The sequence below is a fragment of the Electrona antarctica genome (genome assembly GCF_951216825.1).
Source record: "Electrona antarctica genome assembly, chromosome: 17".
NCBI classification, from domain to species: Eukaryota; Metazoa; Chordata; class Actinopteri; order Myctophiformes; family Myctophidae; genus Electrona; species Electrona antarctica.
Genome location: NC_136798.1, coordinates 37,013,655 through 37,031,219, shown reverse-complemented (window position 1 = coordinate 37,031,219; position 17,565 = coordinate 37,013,655). Strand labels below are relative to the sequence as shown.

The following is a 17,565-nucleotide window of genomic DNA, read 5'->3' as shown; positions in this document are numbered from 1 at the left end:
GGTTCACAAAAAAAGAATGCCATTGCTTTGATGCTATAGGGCGGCTATGCTGCTAATATTATCTGCTGCTATTTTTAATCGTGTGTAATAGGTTATGCTGCTTTTTTACCTGCTTCATCCCATAATTATGTGATGTGCATGCATGTAATGTCTGCTTTTTCGTTTTTTTATTTTACTGCACTCATTTTTTAAATCTGATTTTTTTCATTATTATTCTTTTGTTCTATTTCTATTGTTCTTCCCTTTAATACAAATTACAAATAAAAAGAACACCTGCAAAAGGTTTTGCTATTTAGTATTTACAGTACACCTGCAAAAGGTTTTGTTCTTTAGTATTTACACCTGCAAAACCTGTGTGAGCCTAGGGTGAAAATTTGACGAGGTTGAAACAGTGTAACAAGGCTGCCATCTACCGACATAACTCTGGCACTACGGCTCAGAGTCTGTCCCGTCTCTAGTTATATGTAGCGGGGCAGATAGCGGAAATAATCGTTCACTTGCGGATACAAGCACCAAAATTGGTACACATACTCCTTAGGGATTGCTCTTTTGATAAAACCATTGTGCCAAATAAAATTTCAATATGGCGGCCATTTTTCAAGATGGCCACCATTGAATATACAGTAATATTGCATTTCGCAATAAATTCCCATAGACTTGTCCTATTTGAATGATCTTGGTGTCAAATCATACATTGTTCACTATGTAGAATCCACATTTGGACCCATGGACTTACTCACTGGCTTCCTTGTACAATATATCAGTCCCGGAATCCTAATATTCTGCTAAATTAGAGGTTTGTGTTATGCCTGACTCGGGTAAAATGGATGGTAGTGTATAACTTAATATTGTTGGAGGTTTAGTGTGTGTGTGTGTATGTGTGTGTGTGTTGGGGGGGGGGGGGGTCAACGTACAGCCAGGGCACACTGGTGGCACCGCTCCTGTGAAACTCAGCATGGGGTTCAGTATCAGCTGAGTAATTTGTTGGGTGTAGCTAAATAATGACTTCAGTGTCCCAAATGTTGTCTAATAAGGCCTGCATCTTTTAGCTAGATTACATGTAGTGTACCATGTATGATGTTCAGTTAGACAACCGTGCCTGAATTGACAGGGTACCAGCACGGGAGAGCCGAGCCAATGGTAAGGGGGCTATACATGACTTATTCATGGTCTTACCAACATGGTGTACAGATCGCACAGGACTTAAATGATACTGGATGGGCTAGGTGTAGATTTTATTGTCGAACCTAGTCGTATCCCATACCTTATTGTGCATGATGGCGGTAAAAGGATAATCCCTCTTCACTGAATACAGATAATGATCATACTGTGATACCTTGATTACCATTCACCAAGATGTCTAATATGGACCCAGGACCGCCTAAATTCAAGACTGACTGGACCAAGTGTTGTCTTTGCAAAGAGAAGAATAGTATGAGCTCTCATCACCACATGCAAGACAATCACAACAACAACTAATTCCCCTGGTGGTGACATTGAATAAACTCTGAGGAGGAACAAGGCGCAATATCACGAAGGTTGTCGCATTATGTTCAACAACACGAAACTGGAGAGAGTGAGAACCACAAAACGAAAAGCAGAGAGTGATCACCCAGTGGAATGCCAGACCAAGTGGAGTAGAACCAGCATTAAAAGCCAAAGATGTTTCAGATGTGACGCATACTCTGAACTCACAAGAAAGCTATGACGATGAATCTCAATAAGAGAGTTAATGAATGTGCCCAAACTTTAAATGACGGAAAACTTCTTGCAAGACTCAGTGGTGGAGATGTTATTGCTCCAATACCATGCTGCATGCTTAGCAGACCTGTACAATAGAGAGAGGTCGTACCTCACAACCACAAAGAGACTGGAAGAGGAACATTCAACCGAAGAGGATGCCCAGTTGCCCACCTACAGGAATTCTCAGAGCTAGTCACATATCTAGTGGAGACCATCAGATCTGGTGAGGGTCCTTCAGTCCTCCGACTTGCAGACATATAGTTCACCTGTACGCCCATTGCCTGGAACAGCTGGGTGTTGATGCATTTTATGTTTTATGTCAATTTAATGGACAATAAAGTTTTCTTTATCTTTATCTTTATCTTTGTTGGAAAAGAGACTGGCAGAGATAAGTCTCATTCATTGTTTTAGGTAATTGAAATATCCATGCTCTCATTGTAGGATGATGAAGTGATGTTGTTGAAACCCTGCTCGTCTTGCTGGGTCGGAAAGACATGCAACGCACGCACGCGCACACGCATGCACACGCGTACACACACACACACACACACACACACACACACACACACACACACACACACACACACACACACACACACACACACACACACACACACACACAGCAGGTGGGTACACCGATACTGATTTATTTATTTTTATTGGCTTGTACTGCTGCATCGTGACATCCTTGTGCCATCATTATAAGCCACATTGAGTTGTTGGTATACGGAAGAAACGCAAAACTATAATGGAATGTAACAATGGTGGAGGTTTCACAATGGTGAAGTCATGGGAATCTTCACTTGGTGTATTTGTGGTATGAGGAAACATATTTTCAGTCTCTTGCCAGGAAGAATGAATGATGTTCGAGGAAGCATCAAAGTTAATTAAAGTGTATGTGTTTGTGTGGCTTAGGACGGAAAGTGGTTCTCAATGTGTCTGGGGCCGTAATTGGCAACACACTAAGATTTTTATGATAATATATATATAAACAATGTTTTTAATACCATTAACCTCTTGAACCCTATAGCATCCCTATTCTGGGGGAGAACATTCGCCAAAGATATAGCCAATCTACAAGCTCTCAACGCTTCGCGCTGCGACATGTTGTGAGCATGTTTTCTATTTTCGGCAAAGAGGTTTGGTGTCAAGGTGTCAAGGGAAAAAAAGAGAAGACCCAAGACTACAGAGCTGAATGTCAAGTTTTGAGGGTTTAAATGGTTAAATGTCTGAAACATTAACATGAATCTAACATATTAATATAGAAAGGATTGTACCAATACCATGCTGCATGCTTGGCAGACCTGTACAATAGAGAGAGGTCGTACCTCACAACCACAAAGAGACTGGAAGAGGAACATTCAACCGAAGAGGATGCCCAGTTGCCCAGTGCCACCTACAGGAATTCTCAGAGCTATAGTCACATATCTAGTGGAGACCATCAGATCTGGTGAGGGTCCTTCAGTCCTCCGACTTGCAGACATAGTTCACCTGTACGCCCAGTGCCTGGAACAGCTGGGTGTTGATGCACCTGCTGTCAACTCCACAAGACTGAATGAAAAACTGCTGTAAGAAATACCTGATTTGGAGGGACTTGTGGTCCAGCATATATGTCTTCACAAGATGTTAGCTGCTTTGCTAAGGACAATAGCTTCACTATAAGAGTCAGAGGCTTCTGACAAGCCAAGGAAAGCCAAAAGAACATCCCTAGGCTTACCTGCTTGTGAGCCTCCAACTCAGGTATTTCTGACAGCAGTTTTTCCTTCAGTCTTGTGGAGTTGACAGCAGATGCATCAACACCCAGCTGCATTCCACTGGCTGAGTGCACTCTGCTTTTAGTTTTGTGATTCTCACTCTCCAGTTTCGTAATGCAACAACTTTTGTGATATTGCGCCTTGTTCCTCCTCAGATTTTCTTCAATGCCACCACATCATCAAGTCTGTCTGGATACATTGTATTAATATGCATCTCATTCATTGTGTGAAAGAGGGGAATATTAGTTGCAATCATAGTGTAGCCATCATGTTGTGATTGTCTTGCATGTGGTGATGAGAGCTCTTTACTATTCTTCTATTTGCAAAGACAACACTTGCTCCAGTCAGTCTTGAATTTAGACGGTCCTGGATCTATATTTGCAATCTTGGTGAATGGTAATCAAGGTATCACAGTATATGACCATTATCTGTATTCAGTGAATCAAGGCAGAGGGATTATCCTTTTACCGCCATCATGCACAATAAGGTATGGGATACGACTAGGTTTGACAATAAAATATCTGATCTACACCTAGCCTGATCGTTCATCCAGTATCATTTAAGTCCTGTGCGATCTGTACACCATGTTGGTAAGACCATGAATAAGTCATGTATAGCCCCCTTACCATTGGCTCGGCTCTCCCGTGCTGGTACCCTGTCAATTCAGGCACGGTTGTCTAACTGAACATCATACATGGTACACTACTACACAGCTAAAAGATGCAGGGCTTATTAGACAACATTTGGGACACTGAAGTCATTATTTAGCTACACCAAACAAATTACTCAGCTGATACTGAACCCCATGCTGAGTTTCACAGGAGCGGTGCCACCAGTGTGCCCTGGCTGTATGTTGACATCCGCTCTGTTGAGCTACTACATTGACCCACCCCCCCCCCCCCACCACCACCACCACACCACACCACCACACACACACACTCACACACACACACACATACACACACTAAACCTCTAACAATATTAAGTTATACACTACCATCCATTTTACCCGAGTCAGGCATAACACAAACATATACATACACCTACACACATACATATAAGACTGAAATTAGGAAAAACACTTGACATACAGGTGTGTTTTTAAAAGCTGTTTAAAAGCGGGCACTGTCTCCGCTTGCCTAAGGGCCAAGGGGAGGGCATTCCAGAGCGATGGAGCGCGGGCCGCAAAAGACCGGTCACCTCGGGTGACAAGATGAGTTATAGGTGGAACTAGAAGGGCCCTATCTGCAGATCTGAGGCTGCGGACCGGCCTGTGGGGTCTTAGCAAATCTGTGATGTAGCTGGGGGATAGTCCATGTAGGGCTTTGAAAGTGATTAATAAAACCTTAAAATCGATCCTGTAGCTCACAGGGAGCCAATGTAGGGTAGCCAGGATTGGCGTGATATGCTCACGTTTACGTGTGTTGGTTGTAAGGTTCCACTCACACTGTCGAAACAGTGACAGGACGGCCGTACTGGGGAAACTCTTCCTGTCAGGTGAAAAGAAGCAGCTTGGACTCCTCATGTATAGAAGGAAGCATGAGGTCAGTCCGCTGACCCCCAATTTGGCAGAGGAAGTGTAGCGCCCAGGATTCTGGGGGGGAAAAATCCCCCCAGAACAGAGACAGAACACGCTTCCTGTCACTGTTTCGACAGTGTGAGTGCAGCCTTACAAGATCAGCGAGATGACAAATTACCATAATAAACAAACATTATTAATGTTTGTTGTAATTCTATGGACTTTAAAAGTCCATAGAATTACATAATTCACACTAAACAGACAGGATGGTAAATGTATAATTAGGCTCTAATTTCTAACCAAACAGACTTGGCCGCCAAATGCATTGGAGGGGCTATTAAACACCTCTCAATAATATCAAAGTGAGGGGCGCTCTTATCATCATTCGTCATCATACATCATCTCATTTTCAACCAATGGCACATCTCCCACCCAATCATGCCGGACAATCACAATTTGCGTCCTCACTTTTGTCTTCAATGTTTGTATTTACACAGTTTTGTCTTCAATGTTTGTGTTTACACAAACACTCAAAGCCAGGCATAGGAGGGGCTCAATAACTAGAAAATGTGATGTAATGGTGATTTAAAACAAACGGTGCCAAACATTAAATTATCTTTATTGTTAATGGCATGCCATTTAATGTTTTTGTTAGGGACAAATTACGTAAGTTTTCCCTTCATTGTATGGCGTTTAAAAAAAACATTGAACAAAAAACAAACCTATAGGAGGGGCTGGTGCCCCTCAAAAATACTGTTACTGAAGAAACAGTGTGGGCTCGAGTAGCTCTATCAGATGATGATGTATTGACTCACTCACTTTTAGAATGTATTGGTGTTTTAGTAGTAGTAGTAGTAGTAGTAGTAGTAGTAGTAGTAGTAGTAGTAGTAGTAGTAGTAGTAGTATTTCATTTTGTTCATTAGCAGGAAGCAGTGTGTTAACTACAAAGATGTTTAAATTCTAAAAGTGATAAAGGTACCAAATAGCTAATACCTTCTGACCAGGAGATGACAACAGCAACACACCCAGACCATATTCAGGGGTATTCAACGTTTTTCAGGCCACTAACCCCAGTTAACTGAGAGATGAAGCAGGGACCCCTTAGCTGAGAGAGATGAAGCAGCTAGGGAACCCTTAGCTGAGAGAGATGAAGCAGGGACCCCTTAGCTGAGAGAGAGATGAAGCAGGGACCCCTTAGCTGAGAGAGAGATGAAGCAGGGACCCCTTAGCTGAGAGAGATGAAGCAGGGACCCCTTAGCTGAGAGAGATGAAGCAGGGACCCCTTAGAGAAGAAGCAGAGACTCCCACTACACTACTATTGTATACAAGTTACAACTGTTTTGCAGATTAAACGTTTGCACTGGTTTCATTATAGGTTTCACAGACATTTAACCACTTAAAGACTCAATATGTGGTAAACCTGACCTCTGGCTCTGCACTTGGTTTGCTCCTTTTTTCCGCTCTACCAAAACACTTCACCGAAAACAGCCGATCTACAACATCTGCGTTTAGGGTACAAATGGACCCGCAGTACACTCTCAGGACACTATGGGGGTCACTGAAAGAAGTAAAAAACAAACCACTGTGCTACTGCTACATATAGAACATGCCTTCATATATTGGTCACACGGTACTAGGGTGACCAGATGTCCCCCTTTGCGTGGGACAGTCCCTCATTGCCAGGACTTTTCAGGCGTCCCACAAATTGAGACCATGTCCCACATTGTGACTAGCAGTGTTCAAATGCCCTATAGTCCCCTAATAGTTGGCTTTCTGTTGTAAAGCTCTCATTGCCTCTTTCCTGCAAAATATAGCCTACTATTAAGTCTGTTAAAATAACATGAGAAATATCCCCTAGGCTACAGTACCAAGTCAACCCATGACCAAAATTTGCATTTAAAACCAAATGTGAGATCAGAGGGGTATAATAATAAAATGATACTAAGGGCACATCTCTCGGCTGGTGGTGGATCAGGATAGGGCGAGGGACACGTCAATCATCCTGAAAACGACCAATGGGAGCGTTGGTTGAGAGCAGCAGGCCACTCCTATGCTGCTCCTACAAGCTCACTGGGCGTCGCGTACGACGTACCAGTGAGCTTGTAGGTCTGCTATTGACTTGGGACGTTTGGACCAGAGAGAGCGTTTCGGTCAGTGTCGGTTTCTTTTTCCTACATATCTTAGCAAGTCGGTACGCGATACGCTTAACAGACACACATTATTTTACCGAGCTGTCTGTCTGTCAGTGACTCATTTTGAGTGACACCTGTCACAATAATGTCAGTGTTGAGAGAAATAACAAAGGTTTCGCTGGATGCCGCTGTTGCTCTGCAATGTAAGTATAACGACTGACTGACGGTGGAAGTATTAAATCCGTGGCTTGCATTCACTTTTATGATCTTTTAAAATTGTATACATTTTATGAATTGCTGTCACGGTCACCTGACAGTCGAGCTGACACATGTCATGATGTTGAGGGCACCTGTGTGAGAGAGAGAGAGAGAGAGAGAGAGAGAGAGAGAGAGCGCGAGAGAGAGAGAGAGCGAGCGCGAGAGAGCATGACCGAGATAAACTAAGTAACTATAGTATAATTTGAGAAATGGACATTGTGAGTACAATACATTTCCTCAGTTTCCTGGTCCTATTCACAAGATGTGTGTGTGTGTGTGTGTGTGTGTGTGTGTGTGTGTGTGTGTGTGTGTGTGTGTGTGTGTGTGTGTGTGTGTGTGTGTGTGTGTGTGTGTGTGTGTGTGTGTGTGTGTGTGTGTGTGTGTGTGTGCATTTTGTGTGGCTGTGCGTGTGTGTGTTAGTGGCTGGTTTCGTCAGTGACACTGACATCAGGTCGCTGACCAGACAGGACCTGAAAGAGTTGTTTCCTGGACAACAGAATATCCGACAGAGGAAGAACATCTGTGACATCATACAGGTCTGTGTCCCCTCTCTATGACCTCATACAGGTCTGTGTCCCCTCTCTATGACCTCATACAGGTCTGTCCCATATATGACATCCGGCTCTGGAGCGTATGTGCTCAAGGGAGGGCAAAACTTTGCCGAGTTTCCTTGCGAAGCCCCGCGGAAGCATGAGCGTGCGTCACAGAGCGCATGTTCGGGTCTGTAAGTCCCGGAAAAGATGTGCTGTGATTGGCCAATAATCACTTGAGTGGCAGCGTGACGTACTTCCTCTCCCAGTGTAAATTCTTCCCCCCCTCCTTCAACACACATCGCTCCAACCAGGGACGTAGCTGACCATTTGGTTGCCCTACTCGTAGGATATTTGTGCTGCCCCCCTCCCAACGAGAGCACTGCTATTCCTCATCCAGATTGGCTATTTTCGCCATTTGTATGAGGACGCACACACAGCCGCTCTTTATTAGGCGACAGAGCCGCGAAGAAATTTGTTATTTTGAGGGTCGGCTTGGCACTTTTTGGCACATTTTGTTGCCCCCCTCGGCGTGTTGCCCTATTCGCAGTGCGTATTGCGCGTATAGGTAGCGACAGCACTGGCTCCAACGAACTGCAGCGGCCAATGAGGCATCTATTTTTCTATCTATGGTCTCGTGTCCCCTCTCTATTGGTGCGTTCAGACGGACAGATGAAACTATGCAAAAACGTGCTGTGAGTTGATTTGGAGCAGCTAAATGCATAATTTGGTCTATGCAACGTCATGTCGCTGGTGTAGAGCATTCACCCAATGCTCGCTCTGTATGTGCCTCGGCAGCCACGGTAGTGGTAATGATATACCACGCATGCGCGAGCCGGTTGTTATTATCATTCACACTGGTGTAGTTGCTACACAACTAAGAGCTGTACATTGTGTTTAATAAATGGAACTCGGTTTATAAAGTTACCAGTATTCCTTGGTCATTCTACATGGTGTCGGAAGTAAACACGGACACTTCGAAACGTACAGTTGGTCACGGGACGCGCGACTACGAACGGACAACAACAAGCTACTGAACTCCGACGCGCGCCGTGCATCATGTCGGACGGATTTCGCAGACCGGACCCTCTCGTCTTTGATGAGAACATCGCAGAGAACTGGCGAGTGTTTGAACAAGAGTATGACATTTTCATCGCGGCGGCACACTATGATAAGCCAGCCCGCACGCAAGCCTACATTCTCCTCAATCTAGCAGGATCGGAGGCCATTGAAAGGGAGAGATCTTTTGTGTATGCGCCCGCGGTGAGAGGACCCGACGTTGACAACCAACCGGGACCCGAAGTTACCCCAGCTGAGTCGAAAGAGGACCCCGAATGTTTGAAGAGGAAGTTTCGGGAGATTTGCAGTCCCCAGATAAACATCACAATGGAGAGACACAAGTTTAATACAAGGTCCCCGAACCAAGGTGAGCCAATTGAATCTTACGTGACAGACCTAAGGATTAAAGCAAAGACCTGCAATTTTGGGACACTGCGTGAGGAGCTCATCAAGGACAGATTGGTCTATGGCATAAATGATGATAATCTGAGAAAAATCTTGCTGCGTGACGGAGGGCTGACTCTAGCTAAGGCTGTCTCTGTGTGTCAAATATATGAGCAGACGGAGCACCACGCAAGGGCATTGTCATCACAACATGCTCCCACTAGTGTTGACAGTCTGCAGTACAAATGTGGAAGGAAGCAGAGATTTGAGCCACAGCAGAGATTCGAGCCACGGCAGAGACCACAGACAGGGAGAAATGCACAGGCCATCACCAGCTGTAATAATTGTGGTGGTAGCCATGATGCCAAGAGAGACAATTGCCCGGCTTTTGGTCAACAATGCCATACATGCAAAAAATGGAACCACTACAAGAAGTGCTGCAGATCAGCACAGAGGTACTCCAGGACACAGAGTTCCAGGGAATCTGTCCATCAACTTGAATTGAACCAGGCCACAGGTGGCGCTAGCGATGATGAGTCATTCTGTATTGATGGAATAACACCAGTGGTCGTGGACACAATAGACTCTAACGTACACGAGAAAAATGTAGCATTCACCACTGTACACATCAATGGCAGGCCTGTCGAGATGAAGGTCGACACAGGTGGCCAATGCAATGTTTTATCCTATGATGCCTTCAAACATGTGGAGAGCGGGGAGCTGATTGACCGTTCAATAATCACCAACCTCGTCGCATACGGAGGGACTTTGATAAACACAGTGGGCTCAGTCTTCCTACAATGTCAACTGGCAGGTCAGCAATACTCACTTCAGTTCCACGTCGTTGAGAGAAATGTCCAGCCACTACTAGGCCTACTAGCGTGCCTGCGCACGAAGCTGGTGTCACTGAGCAATGACGTTCACCAACTCAGTGTGAACACGGATGCCAACCTGCCACACAAGATCTTCACGGAGTATGCAGATCTATTCAAGGACGAACTTGGAAAGCTGCCGGTGACGTACTCTATGAAACTTGACCCTGATGTGCACCCCGCTGTCCGCCCAGCACGCCGCATCCCTGTAGCCATGCAGGACAGAGTGAAAGCAGAACTTGAGAGGATGGTGGACCTGGGTGTCATCACTCCTGTATCTGAACCAACCGACTGGGTGTCAGCCATGGTGGCAACAAACAAGAAGCGGACAGAAGAAATAAGGATCTGCATCGACCCCAGAGATCTCAACACGGCTTTAAAGCGCCCCCATCATCCGATGCGCACGGTTGAAGAGGTTGCATCACAGATGGCAAATGCAACGCTGTTTTCAGTTCTAGACGCCAAAAGTTCTTTCTGGCAAATCTCCTTGGACAGTAAGTCTTCCCTGCTAACCACATTCAGCACACCCTTCGGACGTTACAGATTCCTCAGAATGCCGTTCGGAATAAATTCAGCCAGCGAAGTATTCCAGCGCACAATGGAACAGATATTCGCAGGATACCCCTGTGCTATAGTCGTCGATGACATTATAGTGGGGGGCCGCACTGAAGCCGAGCATGACGCAAACCTAAAAAGAGTGCTCGATCGTGCACGCAAAGTCAATCTGAGGCTCAACCCCCTCAAATGCAAGTTCCGGCTGACAGAGGTCACTTATGTCGGTCACGTGTTCACCAGTGAGGGCCTGAAAGCGGACCCTGACAAGACCACAGCGATCTCCGAAATGCCTGTTCCCGAAGACGTCACAGCTCTACAGCGATTCTTAGGCATGATAAATTACCTGGGAAAGTTCGTGCCAAATTTGAGTGAGCTGTCTGCCCCTCTGAATCAGCTGACGCGCAAAGACACAGCATGGTGCTGGCTGAGTCAGCACCAAGACGCCTATGACGCACTAAAGGGATGCATCTCCAGTCCGCCCGTCCTGTCGTACTACAATGTCGCCCAACCAGTCACGCTCACATGTGACGCTTCACAACACGGACTGGGAGCAGCGTGTTTACAAGGGGGCAGACCGATTGCATACGCATCACGGACAATGACTCAGCCCGAGACACGCTATGCCCAAATCGAGAAAGAACTCCTCGCAGTGGTTTTTGCGTGCTCGCGGTTCAACGACTACATCTACGGAAAGCCGATCACTGTGGAAACCGACCACCAACCCCTGGTCACAATCATCAGAAAGCCGATCTACACGGCACCTGCACGGCTCCAACGTATGATGTTGCAGCTCCAGAGGTACAACATCGACCTAGTTTACAAAAAGGGGAAACAGATGTACCTGGCCGACACCCTGTCGCGCGCTCCCAGGACATCTACTCTTCAGCACGTGAACGAGCTAAACGACTTTGAGGTGATGTCAGTCACCCGAGTCTCATCCAGCCGCCTAAATGAACTACAGAGACACACGGCAGAAGACGGCCTACTACAGACCCTCTCCTCGGTTATCAGACATGGATGGCCTGTCAAGCAGCACAGTGCTCCACCGTCCGTCAGTCCCTTCTTCCCTTTCAGAGACGAGCTCACCGTCGAGGAGGGAGTCGTCATGAAAGGTCACAGACTGGTCATTCCCCAGTCACTACAGAAAGTGTACACAGACATTGTGCACAGAGGACACCCAGGAGCAGAATCCACTAAACGCAGAGCCCGAGACATAGTGTTCTGGCCCACCATGAACAGAGACATTGACAGAGCAGTACTAGCATGCTCTGTTTGCAACAGCCAGAGGCCACATCAACAAAAGGAACCACTGCAGTCACATCCAGTTCCTGAGCTACCGTGGTCTACAGTGGCAACTGACATCTTTGAATGGGATGGCAAGCGCTTTCAGGTGCTTGTAGACTCGTACTCTGGCTGGTACGAGATTGACTTTCTGAAGGACATCACGTCGGCGACAGTCATCACAAAGCTGAAACGACACTTTTCTGTTCATGGCTCCCCACACCTTCTCCTCTCAGACAATGCCGGACAGTACACCAGCCAGAAGTTCAGGGACTTTGCTGCGCAGTGGGATTTCAGGCACGTAACCAGCAGCCCTGAGTTCCCACAGTGCAACGGCTTGGCTGAAAGGGCAGTGCAAAGTGCCAAGCAACTGATGGAGAAGTCAAAGAGGGATGGCACCGACGTGTTCCTCAACCTCTTAAACCTGAGGAACATCCCTCGCGACACACAGCTTGGTTCACCTGCGCAGAGACTTATGTCAAGGCAGATCCGCACTACCCTCCCGGTCAGCAAACAGCTACTACAGCCAGCCCCTCTCAACACCCAACAAGTCACAGCTCAGCTCAAGAAGAAGAGGCTTGCCCAGAAGCTGAGCTACGACAAGTCCAGCCGCCCTCTTCGACCACTGCTGGAGGGCGAAGTGGTCAGGATGCAGACCCCCCGGGGGTACGATCGCATGGGCACAGTGGGGAAGATTTGTGAGGAGCCACGGTCTTACGTCATCCAGTCTGGAGGTAAAGACTACAGGAGGAACCGCAGACACCTCCTACCCGTTGCTGAGCGACCTCCAGATCAGCCTGACAGTGCCGACTTGCAGCCCTTCGACCCAGCCGTCGGTGAAGCACCTCCTCTCTACAGAGAGACACGAGAGACTATGGACACTGAACCACCCCCAGCCCAGGTACCCGTAGCTCCACTGCCCGCACATGCTGGTAAGTGCCCATACACAACACGCTTTGGTCGCGCGGTTAGGCCAAACCCCAAATACAAGGACTGAATTAAGGACTGAATATTGGACTGTGGATAGCCTTGTGGGCCACGCACTGTTTGGTGCATTTTTTTCTCACGCTTTGTACAAGGTTAAAAAAAAAAAAAAAAAAAAAAGAGACTGTTACTGTTATTGTTGCATTTATTATTTGCTATTATCTCCATGACACAGGCAGTTTGAAACTTTGAATACTGAAGTATCACTGTGGACTGTTCACAATTGAATACAGTTATTTGTTGTGTACACTGTAAGCTAAAGAAGAGGGATGTAGAGCATTCACCCAATGCTCGCTCTGTATGTGCCTCGGCAGCCACGGTAGTGGTAATGATATACCACGCATGCGCGAGCCGGTTGTTATTATCATTCACACTGGTGTAGTTGCTACACAACTAAGAGCTGTACATTGTGTTTAATAAATGGAACTCGGTTTATAAAGTTACCAGTATTCCTTGGTCATTCTACAGCTGGCTTCCATTGACAATGAATGGTAGACTGCATCGTTTCATCTGCCCGTGTGAACCAAGCCCCCAGTGAAGCTCTCCAATGTTGAGGCGCTCGGCCCTAGTGGTAAGAACGGGGACTGCAGGCGGACCCGTGGAGTTATGACGAGGAAACCCTGTGCAGCTGTGCTTTAACATTGAGCGCCCGTTTGCACTTCCGCATTTTGGACACCAAATTTGGTGTCCAAATCAAAAAAACACGGAAGTAGACGGTTCTTCCGGGTGCTTCAAAACGCCACTGAGCAACATCCACTGAAATGAATAGCGGGGGGGCGGGGCTGTCGCTCTCGTTCAGTCTCTATCCTTTTAATACTCTATGGTGTGAACGCAATATAATATGACGGGTATGTGTCCCCTCTCTATGACCTCATACAGGTCTGTGTCCCCTCTCTATGACCTCATACAGGTCTGTGTCCCCTCTCTATGACCTCATACAGGTCTGTGTCCCCTCTCTATGACCTCATTTAGGTCTGTGTCCCCTCTCTATGACCTCATACAGGTCTGTGTCCCCTCTCTATGACCTCATACAGGTCTGTGTCCCCTCTATGACCTCATACAGGTCTGTGTCCCCTCTCTATGACCTCATACAGGTCTGTGCCCACTCTCTTATGACATCATACAGCTCTGTCCCCTGTCTGTGTGGGGTCAGCGAGCGTCATTATTCCGACGCCACGTTGGTACGACTCGCCCCATTACTAACCCTATCCCTAGATTTGCGTAGCCAGACTTATAGAGTCTTTAACTACACCTCCTGAAATCCGGTTAACGGAAAGCTGTCATTTCCGTTCACAGAAATATATATATATATATATATATATATATATATATATATATATATGAGATAGGTCCAGCAGTACGACTGGACAATGCCAATACGAATAGATAGACCATGGAATGGTTTCCACCTGGAACGTTCAGATGCCAGCTGCAGAATGCGGTCTGACTGGCACCTGTGACTGTATACTGTGACAATTTACAATTTGGGCATTTAGCAGACGCTCTTAATCCAGAGCGATTTACAGTAAGCAAGAACAACACATGGTAATACATAAAACATAGTTATCAAGAATCATATGTAAGCTAAGAACCTAACATCCGTCTAACAGTTGAATATCTATAATTAAACTATGTGTATACACTATAGAGTGCTGTCTACATAAAATGCTATCTAAATTACATACGTTTAGCCTTTGCATACGCCTGTAAGGTGGTCGAGGGCAAGTGCTACTACGGGTAGCACCGATGATGGAGTCACGTGTGTGCAAAACTGCATTTCTGTACATTTATGTGCGTGTTCTGTTTTGTGTTCTATTGTAGAATGTGAAGCCATTAAACGCTGTCTTAAGGGAGCTGTTCATCCCAGATGATTATAAAGGTAACGTCTAATACAGTACATCTTTCATTAAGCAGCTATTACACTCATAGACTATGTGTGTATTTCCTAAGTGCAGAGATCATGAATTGTGCTGTTTTCTTTACTTGTACTTTCTCCTAATCTCAAACTCTCAATAATATCCACCTCTCCTTTCTTTGGGTTGCTTTGTGGTTTAATTCTGTGAACCAGTGGTTATCAAACTTTTCCGAGGCCGAGGAGTTACATTTTGTCGTGGAAAATAGCTGATCTACACGCTCACGTGTGGCGGCAGTGGCTCAGGGGTTGAGTTAACTCCCCCAGAGTTAGTGAATCCATAATTGCTCCCGGTGAGCAGGTTGGTGCCTTGCATGGTTTCCTCTGCCAATATTATGGGACTTGGCTGTTGTTCTCTGTAAATGGTGCATTTATATAGCACCTTTATCCAAGGCGCTTTACATAGATTGTGCATTACATTCACCCACACATTCATACACCGATGGCAGAGGAAACCATGCAACCAACTTGTTCATTGCGAGCAATTAGGGGTTCAGAGTCTTGCTCAAGGACAAACTCAGGGGGAGCCCGGGATTGAACTGGGAACCTTCCTGAGCATTGCAATACACCTATAGATCGATATCCATCCATCCATCCATCCATCCATCCATCCATCCATCTTCAACCGCTTATCCGTAGTCGGGTCGTGGGGGCAACAGCTCCACCAGAGTGCTCCAGACTTCCCTCTCCAGATCGATATAGATCGATAGTCAATCAAAAACGTTTTTCTTTACTGGCGGCACGCACAGCTCACAGGAGCAAGCCAGCAGACCACACAGATTAAAGTTCTCAGTGGCTACGACTTAATTTCAACAATTTCATTTCATTTTACCTTTTATTTCAACTCAGATGACAGTTGAGCGGCAGGCCCTCATTTTCAAGTCATTTGGATTCCATGGAAGCTTCCATGTCTTCGCATGTCTTCTATGGAAGCATGTTGCTCAATGAGATCTCAATTGAGAGCTCGTAGATAGGCTATTTTCAGTTATCATTTTAAGATTTTGAGCATTTGAAGGGGTTAGACTTGCATCCATCTGCATTTTCACCTGGTCTGGCAGTATGTAGAACATGTAGATGTACAGGTTCTACATTGTAGAACCTGTGTGTGTGTGTGTGTGTGTGTGTGTGTGTGTGTGTGTGTGTGTGTGTGTGTGTGAATGGTAAATGGTGCATTTATATAGCAAATTTATCCAAGGCGGCTGTGTGTGTGTGTGCGTGTGTGCGTGCGTGCGTGATGGCCATTTCAGTCTGTTTCAAAATGATTCAAAACGTTTCAGTTGTGAGATTTTTTTTTCCTTTAATCAATTATGTGACAAATTTGGTGTCCTATTCACAGTACACTCACTGTCGTTCAGTGTCACTGAAGGCTGTATGTATGCATCATTCTGTTTGCTCCCAGCACCAGCAATGAAGAGAGGGGGGGGGGGGGGGGGGGGGGATATTATATTCACACATGTATTTATTTACAATGTATTTGTTTTCAATCTATCTAGAGTTATCTCAGTGCTGTAACCTAGTTTTTTTCAGACGGAATTCCATAATGAATTATACCCTGTGCGGCATGTGCACGTATAGGCTATATACGCTCACGCGTGGTCAATGGTTGAAATGATTTGCAGGCGGTATACGCTATTTTTCCCCAAAAACGTTGGCACGGCATGCTACATATACTGTAGCGTATAACGGTAGACTACACTACACTACTGAGTTATCTGGCTGAACTGAAATGTGTTCCGTTTCCTGTCATGTTCTGTGTTTCTATTTTTCTGTCTCTCTCTCTCTGCTCCTCTCCAGCGGCCCTCACTAAGAATTGCTTCCTGGATGACTACCAGGTTATCTTGAAGGACATGGAAACCAAAGTGGAAAGTGTCAACTCCTTCCTCAAAGCGCACATTGGCCTGTTTGAGGAGTACGCCGAAAAGCAAGAGAAAAGTTAGGATCTTTTCATTTTTTACGATTTATTTGGGGGATTTTATGTCTTTATTGATAGGACAGTAGGCTTCTTGCTGACAGGAAATGGGGAGAGAGAGATGTGGCAAAGGTCGTCAGGATTCGAACCTGCGACACACTGTCAGGCAGCAGCCTAGGTGCCCGGACTGCTACCCTAGCCATCCGGGCCAGGTTAGCATAATTAAGTATGGTTGATATTTTAGTAGGATTGAATGTAATTCTGCCTTTAAATTTGAGACAGGAGGACAATTTCACCCATTTATGCAAACAAATTATTATGTTATTTTGAAGACTTAGTCGTGAAGCAACATTACTTTGAAAGGTTAGCATCATTAAGTGAGATTGATATTTTAGTAGGATTGAATGCAATTTTGCCTTTAGAATTGTACCCATTTATGCAAAACAAAATGTTACATTACTTTTTTCAGCTCAACCAGCAAGTTTGAGTGTTGATTTTGAGACAAGGTGTGCCCCTTTGGTCAAGAGTCAGTTCCACGGTCAAGGTAAGGTCATTTGCAATTAACACGATGGACGCCAAAACGCTTCGGAACCCGTCAGATGACGGGTTCAGATTTAACCCTGGAGGTTGCTGAACCTGTCAGATGGGGGGTTGTAAGGTTTATATCAATACC

The 17,565-nt window shown here is 45.7% G+C and overlaps 1 protein-coding gene across 5 annotated transcripts in view; it reads left to right on the top strand.

The window, feature by feature from the left end:
• Window positions 1–17,565, top strand: part of LOC306941219 (uncharacterized protein) — a 165,351-nt gene that overhangs the window by 139,880 nt on the left and 7,906 nt on the right. The window contains exons 1-5 of one of the 5 annotated variants that reach the window (XM_079526540.1): window positions 7,150–7,351; window positions 7,827–7,942; window positions 14,893–14,950; window positions 16,778–16,915; window positions 17,362–17,436. In XM_079526540.1, coding sequence (XP_079382666.1) covers window positions 7,294–7,351; window positions 7,827–7,942; window positions 14,893–14,950; window positions 16,778–16,915; window positions 17,362–17,436 — 445 coding nt within the window. In that variant the 5' untranslated portion in view covers window positions 7,150–7,293. Of the gene's footprint in view, window positions 1–7,149; window positions 7,352–7,826; window positions 7,943–14,892; window positions 14,951–16,777; window positions 16,916–17,361; window positions 17,437–17,565 lie in introns of those variants that run through there. The other 4 variants (XM_079526543.1, XM_079526542.1, XM_079526541.1 and 1 more) reach the window with 4 other exon arrangements.